Genomic DNA, 22,819 nt, shown 5'->3' with positions numbered 1-22,819 from the left:
TTAAAGCCTAACCCCCCCAGCCAATAGTACTAGTTTGGAAGGCTCTGGAATTTTAGGAAGTGGGCCCTAGCTGGAGGAAACCATCACTGGTGGCAGGTAGGTGGGGATACCTGTTGTTTCTGGCTATTTCTTTCCTCCTCCCTACTCTTGGCAGCCAGGATTCTGCTCTGCTATACCTTTCTTGCCAGGATGGACTGACAACTCTGAACCAAAATAAATCTTTCTTGCTTCAAGTTTTTGGTCACAGCTACACAAAACTAATATTTATTTACTTTTAAGATTTCTAAATTTTATGTGCTTGAGTGTAAGGGCACCCATGTTATACAATGCCTGCAGAGGTCAGAAGAGGGCATTGGATCCCCTGGAACCGGAGTTACAAATGGCTGTTAGCCACCAGGTGGGTGCTGGGAACTGAACCTGGGTCCTTTGCAAGAGCAGCAGATGCTCTTAACTGCTGAGCCATCTCTCTAGCCCCCTAATACATTTATTTAGTGAAGACTTTTGAATGTGAGTTATGACATTCATTACAGAAGTGAATTCTCAGCTCAGACATTCAGTAAATACAGGTAATGCAATACCTTTCTTACCCTAACAACTTACCTAAGCATAACAACAATAACCTATGTGTTACAGTAATGAAAGCACGACGAAAACGACACCAGAAAGACATCTGAGGTCTTGTGGACTGTAAAAACTGTACATCGGTTATATTTGTCAGTTCTTCCTCAGGCCCATAACCGACACACCTATTTAAAAATAGTTAAAGATTAAACTTCAAAACCAACTTTTAGAATACAAAACAATCAATGTTGGTATCAAATCCTGTACCTTATTCCAACATCTTTCCCATTTTTTAAAATCCACAGCAACGAAGTGTTAAATATATCTTCATACTCAGGACCTAAATCCTAACAAGAAAAACAGAACCATTCTCAATAATCCTGTATAGCTGTTGTATACATAGAATGCTCTATTATGCTTTTATTTTAACCAAATAAACAACAGAATGAAAACATATGATCCATTACAGAAAAATGAAAAAATAAATGCAAGCCACTATCCTCTCATGATTCCAGTAAAATAAATAAATAAATAAATAAATAAATCACTGTTAATACTTTGCTGTACTTTTTAAATTATTTTTATTTTATGTGTATGTATGTATTGCCTGCATGTAGGTTAAGTGCACCTGTATCGTGCAATGCCCACAGAGGACAGAAGAGGCTGTTGGATCCCCTGGAACTGGAGTTACGAGCAGTTGTTAGCTGTCATGTGGGTGCTGGGATTCGAACCTGGGTCTTCTGTAAGAAAGCCAGTGTTCTTAACCACCAAGCCATCTCTCTAGGCCCTGTACTTTCTTTATTATATTTTTAGATTATGTACAAACTTAGAAGATATTCATTAATAGTTTGTTTTCAAATTATCATTATAAGAATAAATTAATCACTTTTAAAAGACAGAACAATATTTTCAAATGATCAAATGGTAAATTATTGAGACTTGGATGTTATGTTTTTAAGTTCAAACATCCTGACTGTAACTAATCAATGATAAATTCAAACTGTCAAGTAAAAAACTAGAAGCTAGGAAAAATTCCAATTTGTCACTGTGATCATACGTTCATCGTACTTAAAGATTTTTTTAATAGTGTGGTGTGATACTAACAAATGTGACTTTGATATAGCATAACAAACAGTAACAACAGTTAACTCAGTAAACCAGTATTTTTCAAATAACCTTTAAAAAAACACTTAAATTTTTATTTTATTTATTATTTTTATTTTATGTGTATGAGTGTACTGCCTGTATGTATGAAATGCACTCTTGTCATGTAATGCCCGCAAAGGTCAAAAGAGGGCATCAGATTTCCCTGGAACTGAAGTTACAGACAGTTGTTAGCTGCCATGTGGGTGCTGGAGGTCAAACCCAGGTCCTCTGCAGAACAGTCAGTGCTCTTAACTGCTGAGCCATCTCTCCAGTCCCTTAAAAAATTTTAAAGGCAGGGCCTCACTATGTAACCCTGACTTGCCTGGAACTCACTATGTAGACTAGGCTGGCCTTGATCTCAGAGATCTGTCTACCTCTGCCTCTCAAGCGCTAGGATTATAGGCACGCTGCCACCATGCACTGTTTCAAATAACCAGTTCTTCTTTAAATATTTTACTTATTATTTTTATTTTATGCAATTAAGTGCATTGCCTGCATGTATATAAGTGCAATGCCTGTGGAGGTCAGAAAAGGGCGTCAGATTCCCCTGGAACTGGCGTTATGGACAGTTGTTCGTCACCATGTGGGTGCTGGGAATTGAACTTGGGTCCTCTGCAAGAGCAGCCATCATTCTTAACCACCAAGCCATCTCTCCATCCCTGAAATAACCAATTCTTAAAGAACTCATACAATCATACCTAGGTAAAAGATCTATTCAAAGTCCAAGATAAACCAAAGACAAAATACAAAAAGTTCAGACATCCTGCTAAATTCTAACTGCAACTACCATGTTTTTAAAAAATTACCACATGGGACTAGGGAGATGGCACAGATGGTAAAGGGCTTGAAGTACAAGCATGAGGACCTGAGCTTGGATACCTACACTCATGCCAAAGCAATATATGACAGCAAATACTTCCACCCCAGAACTGGAAGGTGGAGACAAGTGGATCCTGGAAGCATGCTGGCCAGTTAGTCTAGCCAAACATCCAGCTCCAGATTCAATGGCAGACACTCTCAAAATAAAAGGTGAACAATGATAGAGGAGGATACAGAAAATCCTCTGGCTTCCACATATACATATAGGCAAGAAATTGGTACAACTGCACATGCACACATTCTTGCTCACATACAAATAAGTGAATAAACAAAAACTACTACTTAGAGAAGTTTGATGTGCTATCAAAGACGACTATTTACAATTATCTGAAAAAGTAATTATAGTATTTTCTGTTTGACTACATATACATATGAAGCTGGTTTTCTTGATGTGCTTCAACTAAAACATCATAACACACAGGACATAGAAGAGAATTTAGTTCCTGCTTATTGAGCTAGACATTAATGAAATTTGCAGAGTAGAGAACAATACCACTCTTCTCAATAAGCTGTACTTTGGAAAGCAATTCTTTTTCATGAAAATGTATTATTTGGGGGCAGGAGAGATGACTCAGTGGGTAAAAGTGCTAGGTGCATACGCTTGACAACCTGAGTATGATCTCTAGAACCCATATAAAAAGCACACATTTATAATCCCAACACTCCTATTTCAACATAGGAGGCAGGGATAACAGAATCACTTGGAGACAAATCGGCCAGTTAGCCCGATATACCAGCTAGCCCAGACAACACAAAGTTGTCCCTGACCTTTACATTCATGTCGAGTGAGCATCTGCACTTACACACTGTGCTGGATAGCTTTAGTGTCAACCTGACACATCTGGGTTGAGGGAGCCTCAATTGGAGAATTGCCTCCATAGAACTGGCCTGTGGCCACGTCTGTGGGGCATCTTCTTGATTACTGAGTGATGTGGGAGGGCCCAGCCCACTGTGGGGTGGTGCCATCCCTGGGCAGGGGGGCCTGTGTTGCATAAGAAAGCAGGGTGAGCAGGGGCCAGGGGAGCAAGCCAGTAAGAGAATTCCTCCACGGCCTGTGCTCCAGCTCCTGCCTCCAGGTTTCTGCCCTGAGTTCCTATCCTGGGCTCCCTGATGAACTGTGACCTGGGAGATGTAAGCCAAATAAACCCTTTCCTCCCCAAGTTGGTATTGGTCAGAGTATTTTGTCACAGCAATGAAGAAACAAGCTATAAGACACACACAATTTTTTTTTTATTTGGCTTTTTTTGAGACAGGGTCTCCAGGTAGCTCCAGCTGTCCTGGAACTCACTAGGCAGACCAGGCTGGCCTTGAACTCACAGATATCCATGTGCCTCTGCCTCCCAAGTGCTGGGATTAAAGGTGTGCACCACCATGCCCAGCTACACACATTAATTTTTGTAAAAATTTAAGTATTTACCATGTAATCACTTCATTACTAGCCTAAATGAGTTAAATATTTTTCCGTTTTAATTACTGATGTAATTAAAATAAGTATATACTATGTATTTACCACATAAGAATAAATGTATAGAATATATATTTATAGCCAAGCATGATGGCATATGTCTGCATTCAAGATACTGAGGAACGAGAACCCTGAGTTCTAGATCAGCCTGGGCTACATATGGAGTTCTCAACCAGCATCCTATATAGCAAGACCTTTTCTCAAAAAACAACAGAGGCTGGAGAGATGGCTCAGTGGTTAAGAGCACTGGCTGTTCCTGCAGAGGACCTGGGTTCAGTTCCCAGCCAGCACCGACATGGTGGCTAGCAGCCATCTGTAACTCCAGTCCTAGGGGAATCCAATGTTCTCTCCTGCCCTCGGTGGGCAATGTATAACAGATGGACTTACGTGCACCCAAAATACTCATATACATAAAATATAAATACCACTACCAACAAAAGCCCCAAGAACATATATACATATATAAACACACACATATGCATATCTCCCATAAATAAAAAATTAAGGTTCTAAGTTAATTATAATAAAAAAGTTTCACAATTGCTAGGTATGGCGTTATCTCTTTTAAAACAGGGTTTGTGTATGTGTTGCATGTGTAGTGTGCTGTGTGTACTTATTAGTATAGGTGTGTGCATATGTACGTAGAGGGCAGAGGTTAACAGCAGGTGTCTTTCCTCAGTCACTATTTTTATTTTTGGAGAGCAGGTCTCTCAGTGAGTTCTGCTACAATGACTAACCATAACCTATGATCTTGCAAGATGACACTGTCTCCACCCCACCTCTAGCCCCCAGTGCTGGGGCTACAGGCATACATCACTATGCCCAGTTTTTTAACATGGGTTCTAGAAATTCAAACTCAGATTCTCATGCTTGTGTGGGAGACACTTTACCTACTGAGCCATTTCTCAAACTGGGTATATGCTTTAAACCAAAATGTTTTAACAGTGGCATGCATCCTATCATATATTCTATTCTACTTGCCTTTATCCTGGACCAGAGACTGTGTCAATGTCAGTACACATAGGAAAACCCTATTTTTTTCAGCCAATTGGTATTAAATTCATATTCTACACTTTAATCAATTCTTTATAAATGAATGTTTGAAGAATATTCAAAATTTTTATTTATGTTTCTTTTTGTGGTGTTGGGGATCAAAAACCAGGGCCTATAACGCCAGGCAAAGCCTCTATCACTATGTCAACTCTAACCCCTAATCAATTTTTTAATATAATTCAAAAAACATTGTTTTAAAAAACCTCTCTTTTGTCATATAACATATATTTAACAAGGGCCCAGGTACTGTTGTATCAACTACAAGTACAGCACTAAATAAACAATCTGTTTCCTTGCCAGTAGAGCTGATGCCTGTTTAAAAATATGATTTTAAGCACTTTCTGAAGTGAAAAGGATACATTTCTAGTTTTAGAAACCTTAAAAGTAACTTCAGGGGCTGGAGAGATGGCTCAGCAGTTAAGAGCACTGACTGCTCTTGCAGAGGACCCGGGTTTGTTTCCCAGCACCCACATGGTGGCTCCGAACCATCCTTATCTCCAGTTCCAGGGGAATCCGAAGCCCTCTTCTCTTCTGACCTCCGTGGCATTGTACAACACGGGTGCACTCATATACATGCAAGTGATGCACTCATACACATAAAATAAAAATAATAAATAAAATATTTTTAAAAAGTAACTTCAGAAGTGGCTGCTTCATTTATTATAGTGGAAAATTCTTCAATAGCACTGGAAACTATAAAGGTTTTCATCAGATCATATTTTTACTTCCTAATGTGAAACTGGAAAACTTGTTTTTAATATATCAAATTTGCAATCATGAGCTAACTTTGGTATATATTATGGCATATGAAACTTCTGTTAGGATTTTTATTATGTCTTTCAGCCTCCTTACCATAGTTTTGCTCTTTTATTTAATGAACATCTTACATGAAATAGTTTTACTTGTTTCTGATTTCTAAGATGGTCTGGCTATATAGCCCTGGCTAGCTGGACTGGAGCTCCACACATAGCATAAGCTGGCGTTGAACCTGAAATCTGCCTGCTTCAGCCTCTATATCGCAGGTATGCACCTATATACCAGACTAACACCACTTTTCTTCTCTGAAACTTAACCCACATTCAAAACACCTGACAATGGTTTTAAAATACATATTTTGAGCAGTTATTTTAAAAATCAGGTACACGTGGAAGGGGGAGCATGTACATGTATATTAAGTGCACACACACACATGCATACAAACAGTATACTAAAGTAATACAAGTAAGAATTAGAAACCTAATGTAGATAGTTCATTAAATGGATAAGTTACAAGGCAACAACAGTTGTGTGGCTTTTCATTCAGTGAATGTTCAGTTAATTGAAAGATGATATATGCTATACACCAGAAGCCATTTTTTCCAATATGACACAGAAATAATACTGAATGTCACTATTGTTTGAATGGGAACTTATTAAGTTTTCATCTCTAAGAGAAAAATGCATGGCTTTTCATATCAAGCAGATCTGGGATTAGATCCTAGCTCTCTCACAGATCAGATGTATATATCACATTTACTGAAGAGAAAATACATTATCTACACAAATGCACCAACTATGCCTCTTCAGAATGTTCATAACTATTAAAAATGTGGATCTCTTATCTAGTCAACAGGTGAATCTAAAGGATAATGAACCTAGAGTGTTCATCAAGTAGACTAGCACAGCGAGAAGGGCAACCACTCAGGTTCTACTCCCAGTTTGATCATATCCTAGCTGGGTGACCTAGCTATTAAAGCCCTGTAAGCTTTGGTTTCTTCATATAGTGGGCTTGCGATCACCTACCTTGCTAGATCACATTGTGAAATTAAAAGCAGCATAAAATATCAACAAAAATTGTGCTTGATAAAACTGTAATTATGAAATTCCTGCATCTCACTTTTTAGAATACTTCTTTTTCTTTTTTTAAAAAAGGAATTTCTATTAGATTTAATTTTATATGAGAACTAATGAAAGATGAAAGGCATTAAGATAAAAATAAAAAGAAAATTCACTGGTAACACTTAAATGTGTAGAAATGTGCAAAAGCAAGAATATCACTACATTTTCGGAAGGATGACTGATAAGAAGACATAACTTTCTACCCCTTGAGAATACTTATTTTCTACATATCATTTTTTCAGCAGTGATTAGGATTCTATGCTAAACTCTTAAGAGTTTATTTGACCCCACAACTAGACATATTTGCAGTTTTTACTTTCCTACATTGCTCTTCACAATCTTCAATACGTTCATTATGTCAAAGTTAACCAGGTTTTGAAAATAACTTAGAAAATGAACCAATATTCACTACATCATTCCATAGGAAAATTATCATACAGTGCTTCCAATAAATATTTTCATGAAAATATTATGTTATGTATTTCCTAAATGTTCCACCAGAGGGACCTCTTAACTTTCCACAAATAAAAACAAGCTTTCACTACCAAAATTATGAAAAAAGCTCAATTAAAGCACTAGGTAAGATAGAAAACTGTTTATATAAATAAGTTTATTTAAACTTCTGAAGGAGAAAGTAGAAGAAATAAAATGTAATGAATCTAATTCAACAAAATGAAGGCAAATTGCTAAGGATTATTTATCATAAGTACTTAAAATGAAACCTGAAGGAAATTAGCTTATACCTGTGGGAGTCACATTATTCTTTGATTTACTCCTACATTTGATCTGAGCCAAAAGGCTGATAAGTGATTGGTTCACTTACCCCTAAATCCAAAAATGTTAACTACTTCACAAATGAAATCATAATATAAATGCACAGAAATGTACAAAAGACCATTAAAAACAGAAAACTTGTGTACACACATTATAATCACTGTTTAACATCAAGTTTCTAGGAGGTTCTTCCACACTTATAGTGTAGCTAAGAAAAATAAAGCAGCTAATTTGGGCTATACTATGCTAAAACTGTCATTCTAAATTATGAGGTAATTTGAACACTATCAAAAGAATTTTGAAAACCTCATGCTCTTTGAACAAGTAATTTCCTTCCTAGGATTATTTCCTAAGGAAATGACTTAAAAAAAAAAAAACCACAATACAGTAAAATCGCAAAATAAAATTGCCAGCAATTAAAACCAAGTTTTAAAAGAACTGTTCAATGGCAGAGGCAAATGTACACAATTCCAAGGGTAAATGCATGAATATTTATAACAGGAAATGTTTAAAGTGATACTAATTTTAAAGATATATTTATTTTTTATTATTTTTAATTTATGTTACGTGTACAAGTACATTGCCTGTATGTGTGCAGTGCAATGCCTGCAGAGTCAGAAGGGGAATCAGAGCCCCCAGTACTGGAGTTATGGGTATTTGTTAGCTGTCATGTGGGTGCTGGGATTCGAACCTGGATCTCCTGAAAGAGCAGCCAGTGCTCTTAACCACTGAGCCATCTCTCCAGCCCCTAAAGATACATTTTAAATGACTAAAGACAAATGGACTTAATGGTACCAGTAGGCTTACCCTTCTACATTGAATGTGGAACATTTCCCCCTTTATTTTCCATGTGAGTTGAATTATAATTTATTTTTATAATGAAAACAAAACATTACTTAAGAAATATGACATTTATCTAGATTTTGAGGTTTTTTTTTTTGGCAAGAAAAAAAAATCCAGTTTAATGGTTTTTCTTGTTTTACTTTTGTTTCTTTGAGGAACCACAACTGACCAACATGCATTAAGGGAGTAAGAGGCTGCAGAGTCCTTTCCCCTGAATAGGACACCTGTATCAAACTCCAGGGATCACTGCAAAAGGGGACAGAAAGATTTTAAGAGCCAGAGGTGGTGGATGACCACAGGAAACAGTTTTTCAGACAGTTAGGTGGATCTTCATAAGCACTCACACTAATGGTGACAGAATAAACAAGTCACACCTAAGCTCAAGCCAAACAAAATCCCTGCATAGCGGGTAAATAGATAAGAAAACCCACCCCTACCAGAGGAACTACTGACAATTGATGGCTCCTCAGAACGGAAGAGTCAGTCTCCTGTACGAGTGAGACTCTTGGTAGACTGACCAAGCCCCACTGGATGAACCCACACTAAAGGGTGTTTGGGGACACAAATTTTACTCTACAGGCCTTCACACACACACACACACACACACACACACTAGTACAATAAATTGGGTAGGGAATAGTAAGGGGGTTACAGATAGGGGAGAGGATTTAAATACAATCAAAATATATGAAATTTGCAAACAATTTTTTTAAAAGTCAAAAAAAGAGCAATGGAATTAAGTTAATCTAAATCTTTTATAACATGCAGTTGTAATTCTACTTAAAGAGTAAGAATTCCAAACTCAATCTGCAACATAAAATAAGAATTGGGCATATAGCTTAGTGATAAAACACTTGCCTAGCACATGCTAAGCCTCAGATTTGATTTACTAGGTTCAATTCCCAGCACTGAAAACAAAACAAAACAGAACAAACAACAACAACAAAATCCAATTATTCTGATACTTAAAATGATTTCAGGGGGCTGGAAAGATGGCTCAGTGGTTAAGAACACTGACTGTTCTTACAGAAGACCTGGGTTCGCATCCCAGCACCCACATGGCAGCTAACAAGTGTCCATAACTCCAGTCCCAGGGGATCTGACAGCCTCTTCTGTCCTCCGCGGGCATTGCACGGTACGGGTGCACTTACCTACATGTAGGCAGTATACACATACACATAAAATAAAGACAATAAACTAAAAGAGTTTTTAATTTTTTTTAAAAAAATGATTTCAGAAAAAAAATAATAAGACTATTACTATCTTTTCTTATACAGTGTTTCCAACTCAGTTCATGCACAGATGCTTCCAATTTCTCTACTGCAAGACTTCAGTAGAATTCATCTCTTACATGCTACTGCTGCCTGGCTTAGAACCTAGTTTGTACCAGCTCTAACTCTCCCCACCACCCCCTTTATCTTATCCTATTGCTGAACCACAGCTACAATTAAGTGGGTGGGAATGAGAAAGAAAGTTTAAATAAGCTTTGTACACCAACCTCTACCTCTTCCTCAGCTCCATTAACTACTAGTCAGACACTATACTGCTTTCATATATCTCATTTCTTTATACAGTAATTAATCAACTTTAAGTCTTGGTATTCTTCTAAAAAATGTATATGAATCTTGCTCCAGGAAGGAATAATCAACCACAATTCACATCTGCTTGATTTCACTAAGAGAGTCAACTGGATAAAAAAGAAAGCAGGAAAAAGTCAACCACATGTTCCAGTGCTAGCAGTAGTACTTCTGATTCTTTCTTTCTTCCCACTACCAAGTGTTCCTGCTGCTGAACACGGAGCTGGATAATCATCACTCATCTTGAGCCATAATCTTTTGGTATACTGATTATTTGGCCATCCAATCTATTAACTATTATGCAATCCACAAGTTGACTGTCAAGTTTCCACCTAGTTCAAAATAAAAATTAAGACACCAAGGTTGAGATAGAAACAATGAAACATACTCTTAAAATGTGGGTGGAAACTACTATAATAATTAGGTACTGAGTCAAGTTATTTTTATTTAAGCGTCCCAACAACTTTCATATAGGTATTAACAATTCTACTTTCACAAACAGAAACAGGTTCAGAAAAGTTAAAGGATAGTACCAAGACACAATGATAGAATCTGGATCTAGAGCTAATCTCCATCATGTTATATTGTCATAGCATCTTTCTGGAATGTACACATAAATCATGCATTAAGCTAAAAGAAAAGTCCACTTTTCTTTGATGACAACCATGTATCATAGGAAACTCACCAAAATCTAGCTGAAACCCTTGGAACTATTATATACTATAATCCAAATTTTAAGATCAGGGATATGTGACATCAGCAAGACATTAGATTGGAAGTCCAGACATTCCCCCTTCCATGAAGACACTGATTCAACAAAAATACATGAATCAATTCCATTTGTCAGAAATCAGCTAAGAGGATGCTGTAATTCAGGCAAGCACAAAACTAGCTGAATCAAAACAGATAGAAACATTGATGGCACACATTTGCTAGATGCCGCCATCACACCACAGCACAATAGAAGGAGAAGAATCTCCCAACTCCTGGCTTTTGCCTAAGGGACCAAAAGAGAAGACTGGAGCACACATCTAATGGCCAAGCTCTTGAAATAGCTACCAAAAAGCAAGTGAACAAAGGGGACAGTCTCAACTATACACACCCACTCGCCACTATGTCCCCACCCGAGCTTAGCATAAAGCACAAAGTTATAAAGACTAGAAGAGATGGCCAATTACTGAAATGCTTAGAATCCAGCACAGAGGAAAGAAACCTGGATACACGAACCAACCAGAAGAATAAGATGGACCTCCAAGACCCTACCTAAAGAAACAGAGGTGTTGGGGCCAGAGTATAGTAAAAAACAAAAGTATGCAAAATGTATGGAAAATAATTTTTTTAACACCTTAACAAAAAAGATTAGGAAGGTGATGCTCATGAAGGTGAAAATTTCAACAAAAATATAATGCTAAAAAGCAGAAAATTATGAAAAACTACAACTGAAAATTTCATTTCACACGGTCAACAGTAATCATAATCATATACAAAAAAGAATAAACAAACTCAAAGACAATTATGTGATATTATTCAGTCAGAGGCTCATAAAGAAAAAAGAATGGAAAAAGCCAGTGTTTCATTGAATACATTATGGTAACATAAGATGGAAAAGAGAGAAATGGGCAAAAAACATTTGAAAATATGAAAGGCAGAAACTCCCCAAACTTGGGTGAAGAACTGGGCATTCAGACTGAAGCAACCCAGAAGAAAGATAAACCTGAAGAGCACATCAAGAGAAGTTATCATCAGGAGCTGGCTCAGTGAGAAAGTGACTGCTGTGCTAGCATTAAGATCTGAGTTCAGACCTCCAGAATCCACACATGGTAGTGTACTATAAACCCAGGAGTGGGGAAGTAGAAACAAATGGATCCCTGGAGCTCAATGGCTGGCCAGTCAGCCTAACCAGTGAGCTCCAGGTTATTTTGAGAAGCTCTGTTTAAAAAACTAAGATGGAGAACTATTGAGGAAGACAATGTCAATCTCTAACCTCTATATATGTGTGCCCATCCATACACACTCACATGAAGAGAGACATGCCCTCATCAAACATTATGATCAAACTGTCAAAAGTTAAAGGTAGCCAGCCATGGTGACACACTCCAGTAAGTCCAGCACTCAGGAGGCAGAGGCAGGCAGATCTCTGTGAGATCAAGGCTAGCCTGGTCTACACAGTGAGTTCCAGGCCACCTAGGATTATAAGGAGGAGACCCTGCCTCAAAATGACCAAAACAAACAAACAAAACAAAAACAAAACACAAGCAAAGGTAAAGAGAACTTTTTAAGCAAGAGAAAAGCTTACTGATCATGTACAAAGGAAGATCTATACAATTATCAGAATTTTCAAAGCAGAAATCTTGAAAGAGGATGAAGTATTCGAAGTGCTAAAAGTAAAAAATGCAGCCAAGAATATTATATTCAGAAAATGGTTCTTCAAAAATGAAGAAATATTTTCCCATATAAAGTTTCCCTTTACCCAGTGAGTCATCTCTCCCATCGCCAAACTTATTTTATGACATAAGCATTACTCTGAGATCAAAGCTAGACAGAAAGGACATGAAAACTACAGATTAATTAGATGAATAGAAACACATATATCCTCAAGAAAATATTAAAAAATTGAATTCAACATCACATTAATCACACACCAGGACCCTGTGACGCAAGGACATTTCAACTCACAAAAAAATTCAATGTGATTATCCATTAACAAATCAAAAGATTTAAAAATCACAGTATTACCTGTGTCTTATTATCACATGCTGTATACATGCCATCATAATGCATGCAACATATCATGTCAATAAGTCACACGATCATCTCAATAGGTGCAAAAAAAAAAAAGCATTTGACAAAAGCTTAATAAGCCTTCATGATGAGTTAAAAAAAACCAACTAGGAGTTAAAAGGACATTGACTCAACAAAATAAAGGCCAAACATAAAAAGCCCTAAGCAAAGAATCATACTCAATAGTGATGAACTGAAAGTTTTCTTCTAAGATCAGGAAGATAAGGATGTCACTCTCACCACTTCTATTCCACATAGTACTAGAAATCCTAGACAGAGTAATCACACAAGAAATTAAAAAGAAAATCAAGTTTGAATGGAAGAAGTAAATTTATCTCTTTTCATAAATGACCTAATCATATACGTTTAAAAAAATCCGAACTAAAGATATCACACACACACACACACACACACACACACACACACACACACACACACACATATATCCAGCTGGAGTACATGAATTCAGCAAACTTGCAGGATAAAAAAATCAATATACCAAAATCTCAAAAGGAAACTAAAAAAGCAACTTCATTTACAGCAGCACTGAAAAGAACAAGATACTTACAAACTTAAAAAAGGTGAAAAATATGTATACCAAGAACTACAAAACACTGCTGAAAGAAACTAAAATACAAACAAAAAGCCATACCATGTTCATGGATTAGAAGACATATGATAAAATGTCTACACTACCCAAACCAATACAGTTTCAATGCAATCCTATCTAAATCCTAATGCCATTTACTGCAGAAGTAAAAATAAAAACAATCTTAGGGAGTTGGACACATAGCTTAGTAGTTAAGAGCACCTGCTGCTCCTCTAGAGGACCTAAGCTCAGCATCCATGTCAGGTAGTTCATAACCTCCTATAACTCAGCTCCAGGGAATCTAGTATCTTTTTCTGGTTTCTCCAGGCACACATGCCCATGAACAGACAGACAGACAGACAGACACACACACACACACACACGCATACACATACATGGGAGGGGGGAGGGAGGAGATGCAAACACAGAGAAAGGCACACAAATGAATAAAAAATATTAAAATTTATATAGGGGTCTTGGGAGAGATGGTTCATTGGGTAAAACACTTTCCACACAGCATGAAGATGTGAATTCAGATCCCTAGCACCCATGTAAGAGAATGGATATGGTCACAGACTCAGCACTAGGGATGGGGACAACAGAGACAGGTGGATGGATCCCTGATGTTCTCTGGCCAGAGTCTAGCCAATAGGTTAGCCCAAGTTCAGTGAAGAGATACGGTCTCAAAAAAATAAGGTGGAAAGAGATCAGGGAAGACACCTGACATTGACTGGTAGCCACACACACACACACACACACACACACACACACACACACACACATATGTAACCATGGAAGATCCCGAAAGACAAAACAACCTAGAAAAAAATAAAGTGAGAGGCTTTCTACTTTCTGACTTCAAAACTCAAGACAAAGGTATAATAAACAGGATATGGTGGTGGCTTAAAAACAGACATAAGGCTCAGCAGTTAAGAACAGTGTTCTTGCAGAAGACCCGGGTTCAAATCCCAGCACCTACACGGCAGCTAACAACTCTCCTTAACTCTAGTTCCAGGGGATCTGACAGCCTCTTCTGTCCTCCACAGGCATTTCACAACATGGGTGCACTTACCTACATAAGGCATAATACTCATCCACATAAAATAAAAATAAAGCATTAAAAAATATACATATAAACAAAAGAAAGAGAATAGAGAGCATATAAAGCCATAGGGCTAAGACTACATAACAAGGAACATATATTCTCTTCAATTAATGATACTGGAAAAAATGGATTTCCATATAGAAAAGTGAACGCCTATCCTATACACAAGAATCAACTCAACATGGAATAAAGACTTAAAACATAATACCTGAAACTGTAAAACTCTTAGATAAAACAAAGAGGAAAAGCTTCAGGACATCACAGTGAACAACGGTTTCTGAGATACAACACCAAAGCACAGGCAACAAAAACAAAAGCAGACAAGTGGGGTTACATTAACCTAAAAGCTCCAACCAGCAGGGGAGCCAGCAAACAGTAACGCAGAATGGGAGACATCTTCGGCAAACCATGCAGTTAATACACTAACAATATAGCACGAATAAATAATTCAATTTCAACCCTCACAAACCAGTAGCAAAATAAATAATTCAGTTTCAAATACAGCAAAGGACATGGACAGCACTTCTTCAAAGTTGACAACAAATACCAACAGACAGTATGTCATCACTGAATATATGATACACAGAAGGGGTAAATGAAAGATGTTTATTATAATCATCAGGGAATCTAATTCTAAACCACAATGAGGTATACAGCAGCTATTATCTATAAAACACAGAAAATAATGTGTTCAGAACGTGGAAATCTTCTGTAAGTGGGAATGTAAATTCATAAAGCCATTACAGAAAACAGTATATTTTTCAAAAAATTAAAAACAGAACCCACATGATTTAATAATCTCAGTTCTAGGGTATTTATTCCAAAGAATCAAAAGCAGAAAAGCACATATGTGCTCCTATGTATTACTCCAAAAAGAGGAGAGTCAGTCCATCAATCTAAAAGTCCATCAACAGGTAATAAACAGGATAACATTTGTACATAAAATACAACACAATATTACTCTATTTTGAAAAAGAAAAATACTTTCATATGTTCTACTATGGATGAGCCTTGAAAGACATTATGATAAGTGAAATAAGTAATGTCAGTCACAGAAAGACCGACCTGAGCCTCTTATATGAGATATCTAATACTGTTAAACTGGTGGATGCAGAAAGTAAAATGGTGGTTGTCAGGAATAGAAGAGAGGAAAATAGACAGCTGCTGTGCAGTGCATGTACGGTTGCAGTCACACAAAATGACAATGCTCTAGCGATCAGATGGACAACAATGTGTACACAGTTACCGATGCTGCATGGTACATTTAAAATGTTAACAGACATTCATGTTACCTTTTCTAAGCATAATATTTAAAGAGAGAGGCAGGGGGAGAAATAGCACTTGTTCACACTGAACCTGTGCAGTCACTAGGAGCTGGCTAGATCAATTTTTTTTTTTTTCGGTCTTTTTGAGACAAGGGTCTCCCTGTAGCCCCAGCTGTCCTGGAACTCACTATGTAGACCAGGCTGGCCTTGAACTCACAGAGATTTGCCTGCCTCTGCCTCCTGAGTGCTGGGATTAAAGGCGTATGCCACACCCGGCTTAGGTCAATATTTTAATTTGTAAACACACTTTTAGAGTAATGGATAATGGATTTTAGAGTAATGATAATGGATTGACATAAAACATTCCATTATGGCTTTTGAATTCCATTTTTCCCTCAGAATGGCATTTTCCATTTTTGCTATTTTTGTTTTTACTTTTCTGTTTTCCTTTTGGGTTTCTACATTTTTTATTGAATTTTTGTGCATTTCATACATCTTAATCATATTCACACCCAGTCCCTATCTACACGCCCACCATATCCTGCCTACAGGATTTTAAGGCCTATTGAGTCAAGTCTGTATACTCAGACCTCCCTCAGTTGGGTTAATCCACTGGAGCCTGTTCAGTTTATCTAGCATCACTGCTCATGCAATAACCCTGGCTCTGAAAATCTTTCCACCCCCTCTTCCACAATGATTCCTGAGCCCTGGGTGGGTGAGGTTTAATATAGGAGTCCTATCCGGGACATGCACTCTGCAATCTCTTATTCTCTACACTTTGGCCAGTGTGGCTTTCTATGTTAAGAGCCCTCTGTTGTATGACGAAGCTTTGCTGGTGAGAGTTGAGAGATCCATTAGTATTCTCTCTACCCCCTGTTCCCCTATGTTCCTTGAGCCTTAATGTGTAAAGAGTCCACTGTAAATGTGTCACTTAGGGCTAGGCATCTCACAGACACTTATTCTCTGTGTGACCAGTTGTGTAACTCTGTAATAGTCTTCATCTGTTGTAAAAAGAGGATTCTTTGATGCATGGTGATTGATATACTTGTCAGGGTGGTGTGCAGGTCTCAGGCAGCAAAATCAAGAGGTGGCATTTTTTAATTTTTAACCTCCTAGTACTTTTCATCTAGTTCCAGACTACTTGTAATAATTCAGAAAATTCACTGACAACTTTTCTTAGTACTCTAAGAAGAAGGCAATCTAGAGCAATGGCGAGCTGCTCACTTGCTTTCTTTCATGCTTCCTGCTTACCTTAAGTCTATCTCAATGTCCCTCTAACCAGTGTTGGATTCTGTTTGTTTGTTTTGCTCTATTTAAGACAGGCTCTCACTAAGCTGCCCTCAAACACCTGGTTCCAAGTGACCACCCTGCCTAAGCCTTCCAAGTGGCTAAGACTACAGGTGTGTGCCAGCATGCCTGGCCCTTACCAATGTTCTGAATTCCCTTTCCACATTTATGTGCATTTTCTTATACAGAATGCTCTAAATCTAAGTAACTGAGAAATTCTATTTTCTTTTATTATACCTACTTATATTACAACCAAAAAGTAAGCTGTGCTTCAAACAGTACAATTAATCAGATGCATAATGCTTTTGATAGTAGTAATGATGTATATAAACTTTAAGAATATGGCTACCAAAACTCTAATTTCAATGCTTACTTTTAAATATGCAGCTGCTTCTTGGACAGAAAGCGTCCTTTGACTAGAACTGCCACATTCATGATCTCCTGAAAAGATCAGCATATTAAGTTTTGAATCAGTATAATATTAAACAGAAGAATTAGAATTCAAAATGTCTTACAAATTATACAATTACATAATCAATAAGGAAAGATGAACATTACTTATATTTTCTAGTAACAATTCTAATAACTAAGGCAAACCAACAACTACCCTTATATAAACCACCATCTTTAAATACACTTCAATCTATAGAAGATCATCTTCCTCTTAGGTACTAAGTTGTAAGCCAATGTGGGGACCATATCTCTCTGATAGCTTATTCATAGCCCTTATTCTTAATGGGGAAAAATCCAGCAAGTTCTCCATTCTAACTACTCGTCTGTTTTTACTGCTAATAATCCAAAGATTAAAATAAGCTTGAATTTGCTATTGTACTAAAGTTAAATACTGTACTGAGCATGTGCATGTTCTGAGTGTAAGTTTACCTACAGCAGGAAGTATATATCCCTGAAAATTGTTTTAGCAGATCAACAGGGAAAATTAGGCAGAAGTTTCCACCCATGATTGTTACTCTAAAGGGATGAGCTACAAAGCTTTTACTTCAGGATCCATGTGGTTATTAGAGATAAGCTTCAGCTGTAAGTTCTTCCTGCCCCATTTCTTCCAAGTAGTTTAAAAAAATACTGGGGCTGGAGAGATGGTTCAGCAGTTAAGCACACTGACTGTTCTTGCAGAAGATCAGGGTTCGAATCCCAGCACCCACACGGCAGCTAATAACTGTCTGTAACTCCAGTTCTAGGGGATCCGACACCCTCTTCTGATTTCCGCAGGCACTGCACAACACGGGTGCACTTCCACACATGCAGGCAATACACACATACACATAAAAATAATAAAATATTTTTAAAAAATTTAAAAAATACTTTTAACATTAAAATACAACGATTAAAGTAAAATTACTGTCAAATCTTTCTCTAATAACCACATTCTTACTTAGTGTTGTTCAGAAAGACAGATTTTTAATGGCGGTAGTTATATAAGGGAAGAAGTACCTATTAGATAAACAAATCTTCCAACTTTAAAATGCATCCTCAGAGAGTCAGATTCCAGAGGTCTAGAACAGAGGTCAGCAAAATATAGCCCAGGGCCAAATCTGGCCTGCTGCTAGTGTCTATAAATGAAATTTTATTGGACAATGATCAAGCTAGTTGATTAATATAGTATTTAGGTATTTTCACACTATAATAGCACAACAGAGTAGTAGTGACAGAGGCAATCTAACCAGCAAAACCTGAAACATTTACCACCTGGCACTTCAAAGAAAAAAGCTCGTCAACATCCACTCTAGAGGAAGAAATCCATATCTTTAAAAGCAACCCTAATCATGCTGATTTAGTGAGTAGTGACTGCCCTTCATAAAACTGCTATAGACTGCTATTCATTCCTATGCTAGCACATCAGGATTTCTTAGCTACAGAATGTAATCTACTTCTAGGTGCTAAAGCAACCAAATAAATGTCATTAGCTTATAGTCTGAATGACTGCAACTCAGTCAATACAAAGCAGGCATTTAAGAAATACACATTATAGGCCTAAAAAGACTGAAGCAGAATTATACACTCAAAATTTTTAAAAGATAGATGAGAGACAAGGTACTGTCAGGTTCTCAAATACGTGCATTTAACCAGAAAAGCTATACCATGGTTTGTCTATGAGACTGCTACCAATGGTCTTGTTTCCACAAAAACAATCTTTAATTACAGTTTGAAAGGCACATTTTTATATTCCCATAACTGCTTATAAGAAGGGAATCCAAATAATCTTCTTTCAGATTATGTGTAAAGTATGAATAATTTTCAAAATTTGAAAAATGTAATAAACAAATGCTATTACCACAGCTTGTAAACTTAGAATTCATTTATAACAAATGATTCTAATTGAAGATGTATTGTTATCTGAGTATTCTTAAAGACTTAGTAAGAGCAGGAAACGAGGAAAAGTCAACCAATCAGAAATGAACAGTATAATATACTTTATCCAAAGAAATGACATTTACATAATCTCCAGAAGGAAATCTGACTTCTACCTTTAATTCAAGATTTTAATTCACTGCTTACTCAATTCAACTGATATTTATGCCTTCTTGTTAATATCAACACAATGTATATAAAGTATATATAATATATATGGCAAAAAGGAAAATAGTCCCCTGATACAACACTGTACTTAGGAAAGATTACTTCTACTGAAAGAACATGCAGAACAAACCAATTAATTCTTAGAAACATTTGAAACTTTATATGCTAAAACAATTACCTGCAAGCTGTGCCAATCGATCATGAAGCCTGTATAATGTGCTCATCATAAGATTTTTTTCACTTTCCTAAAATAAAAAGAAGCTATTATAAAATAACAATTCTAAGAAAAAATTCACTAATTATTTAAAGAAAAAAAGTTCAAATGACTAAAGCTATATAATCCGAAAGACAAATTGATAGGTAAACAATTGCCACTATATTTTAAGAAAACAATAAAAATTATCACTTTTAATATTTTACTTTCTTGAAGACTATTAATAGGTAGAGTCTCATAGTACACAAAAGTTCCCCTAGGCACCAAGGCACTGTTTCCAATTCTATGCTAACACATGCATGATCATACTGTTCTTGCCTTTTTTATCATCCAGGTTACCTTCCATGTCTTTTATTACTTAATTACATTTTAATTAAATAATTTTGTTTTGTGCACACACATGCACGCACACAATACCCATAAAGGCAGAGAACAATTAACAGGTGTTGTTTCTCTGCTTCCACCATTTGTGTTCAAATTTAGAGGGATCAAACTCAGGTCACTTGTGCTTGGTAGCCAGCTTCCTTACCTGCTAAGCCATCCCATTAGCCCCTCAAGTTTTATTTTAATCTGACTCAAATCACACAAAGCTAAGAAAATGCTTACTGCACCTTTGATATGCATCCTCTCGTTAGACTTTCAAGATGAGCCTGTTCAAAATTATGATCCATTAAAGCAGAAGAGTCAATGAAGTCAAGCAATAAAAACTTTTCTCAGAGCAAAGTGACAGTGAATAAGGTAACTTCTATTCTCAAACACCAAAACAACAACACATGTTGCATTATATTGCAGAGTACAATACAAATACAGAAGAGGAAAGCAAATGAAGCCTCATTCATGGAACAAACGATATTAAAGTTGAAATTCACAGTTTAATTTCAAGAATAGAATTGAGCAGCATTCTAGACAGGAGGAACAGCAGAAGCAAAGGCACAGAGACATGACAGCATCAGTTGTATTTCTTACATAACCAGCAGCCTAGTTTCACAAAGAAAACCAAAAGTAGTTCACAATTAACTGCCACAGAACCCTAGATACCAAGAAAAAGAATTCTACTTTATTATGAAAATTTAGGAGGAGGAAAGCAAGCCAAACTTGTGAATGTCAAGAATATTACTAGGACCAGAATGCGTAGGATGATCTGGAAGTAAAAGTAACAGAATAGAGGAAGTCCAGATAAGCATCAATGGTATAGTAGTCTATGTAAGCTGCCAAGTAGTCTAAAACAATGCTATGCCCAACTTAAGAAATGCAATTAAAAATGGGGGCACCTCAATTGGGGAAACCATGAGGGAGGGGCTAGACAACGTGAGAGATAAATAATGCCTATATAAAAACCAGGGGAGAAGGGTATACAAGGAACCTAGGAGATAAAGGGAAAGAAGGAGCTCGAGAGATAGGACCATCTGAGAAGGGTATTATTAAGGGAGAAAGGGGAAAAATGGGGGCACCTTAATTGGGAAAACCATGATAGGGGGGTGAGACAATGCAAGAGATAAATAATGCCTAGCTAGTTTTAAAAACCAGAGGGAACCGTATTAGTCCAACAACCTACTGACAAATTATACATACCAGATCAAGAAATAAATGTCTAGGTAAGGTTATCTCAGAAATAAATGTCTAGGTAAGGTTTATCTGAGAACAAGTGGTCTTTGCCCAACATTTATCTACATGGTACATAAGTAATTAAAAGTCCCAGACTGGTGAAACTAACCTTCTTGGATGTTTAACAGACATACTTTGAGGCCCATACTAATTTGGTCAGAGGGACATAAAGGACAGTTTTTGCTCCTTGACCTCCTAGGTTGACTAGTTCCAGGGTACTATGAGAATCTCCCAAATGTCCTATAATTGTGGTGGGTCACCTGTGCTCTTGATCAAAGAGGCTGAGGAGAACCCATGAGATGGACGTGAACCAGTGTCCAGTCTACAAAGAGGAGGGTCAACACAGAGGAATCATTTCCTCCACGAAACCAAGCGAAGCCAGACATAGTCGAGCAGGACCTTTGACTTATCTTCACATAGAACTGTTAAAAGTTAATGAGCCAGGGCCTCCTCCCAAGCCCATGTGACCCCCTGAGGAACAGATCCTCAAATGACCTTAAGAGTAAAAATAAACTGGTTTATCAGGGCCAACTGTATGGCCTTAAACACCCAAAAGGAAAGTATAACCAAAGATTAAAGGGGCCAATATAATTTTTTAAGAGTCTTTATGTATAGCTAAAGGCTACATAACAAGCAACAATGCCAGATAGGACATACCTTCTTTTGAGTTGTTGGCCAGGGCAGCCCAAGGGACTCCCAGATAGTAACCCAGCATAGAACTGGGAAAATGAACAGCAGACCCCAATCTTATCTAAAGAAATACTGACAACTGATTGGTGCTAGATGAGAACTGATTGGTGCTAGATGAGGAACAGCTGACCCTCCTAAAACAAAGACCTCTAGATAGGCTGACTAAATTCACCAGATGGGACAAGTAGTGGGGAATGGCTGGGGTGCCGACAACACAGCGGACAGTAGCAGGGATATCAGAATATAAGGGCTCTAGTGGGGGGAGGGAGGCTATGGGAGGGTGTCATCTGGGAAGTGGGTGTATAGTTGAGTAAGACGGTTTGGGATGTTCTGTGTGATACACACACAGAAAAAAAAATCAACAAAGTAAAAAACACGTATTATATTTGAGGAGGAAGCATAAAAATTTACATCATGTTAATTAGTAGAGGTGATAAACATTGCCATTGAAACCTACCCGATGACTTCATAGACATACACAGATGCCAAGGATCCGAGTGCAACCAATTATGACTAGTAATAATCAGATACATACAGATTAGAGACGCATGCACCAACATCTCAGTGTTAGT

At 37.2% G+C, this 22,819-nt stretch overlaps 1 protein-coding gene across 2 annotated transcripts in view; it reads right to left on the bottom strand.

The window, feature by feature from the left end:
• Lemd3 (LEM domain containing 3) overlaps positions 1–22,819 on the bottom strand; it is a 75,725-nt gene that overhangs the window by 9,133 nt on the left and 43,773 nt on the right. Inside the window, exons 3-6 of one of the 2 annotated variants that reach the window (XM_008829063.3) lie at positions 19,917–19,983; positions 17,577–17,644; positions 829–908; positions 601–746 (exon numbers count right to left, since the gene is read on the bottom strand). In XM_008829063.3, coding sequence (XP_008827285.1) covers positions 601–746; positions 829–908; positions 17,577–17,644; positions 19,917–19,983 — 361 coding nt within the window. The remainder of the gene's footprint in view (positions 1–600; positions 747–828; positions 909–17,576; positions 17,645–19,916; positions 19,984–22,819) is intronic. The other variant, XM_029561530.1, reaches the window with a different exon arrangement.

The sequence above is a fragment of the Nannospalax galili genome, unplaced genomic scaffold (genome assembly GCF_000622305.1).
Source record: "Nannospalax galili isolate Female #2095 unplaced genomic scaffold, S.galili_v1.0 scaffold110, whole genome shotgun sequence".
NCBI lineage: Eukaryota > Metazoa > Chordata > Mammalia > Rodentia > Spalacidae > Nannospalax > Nannospalax galili.
This window is presented reverse-complemented; position numbering and strand designations above follow the sequence as displayed.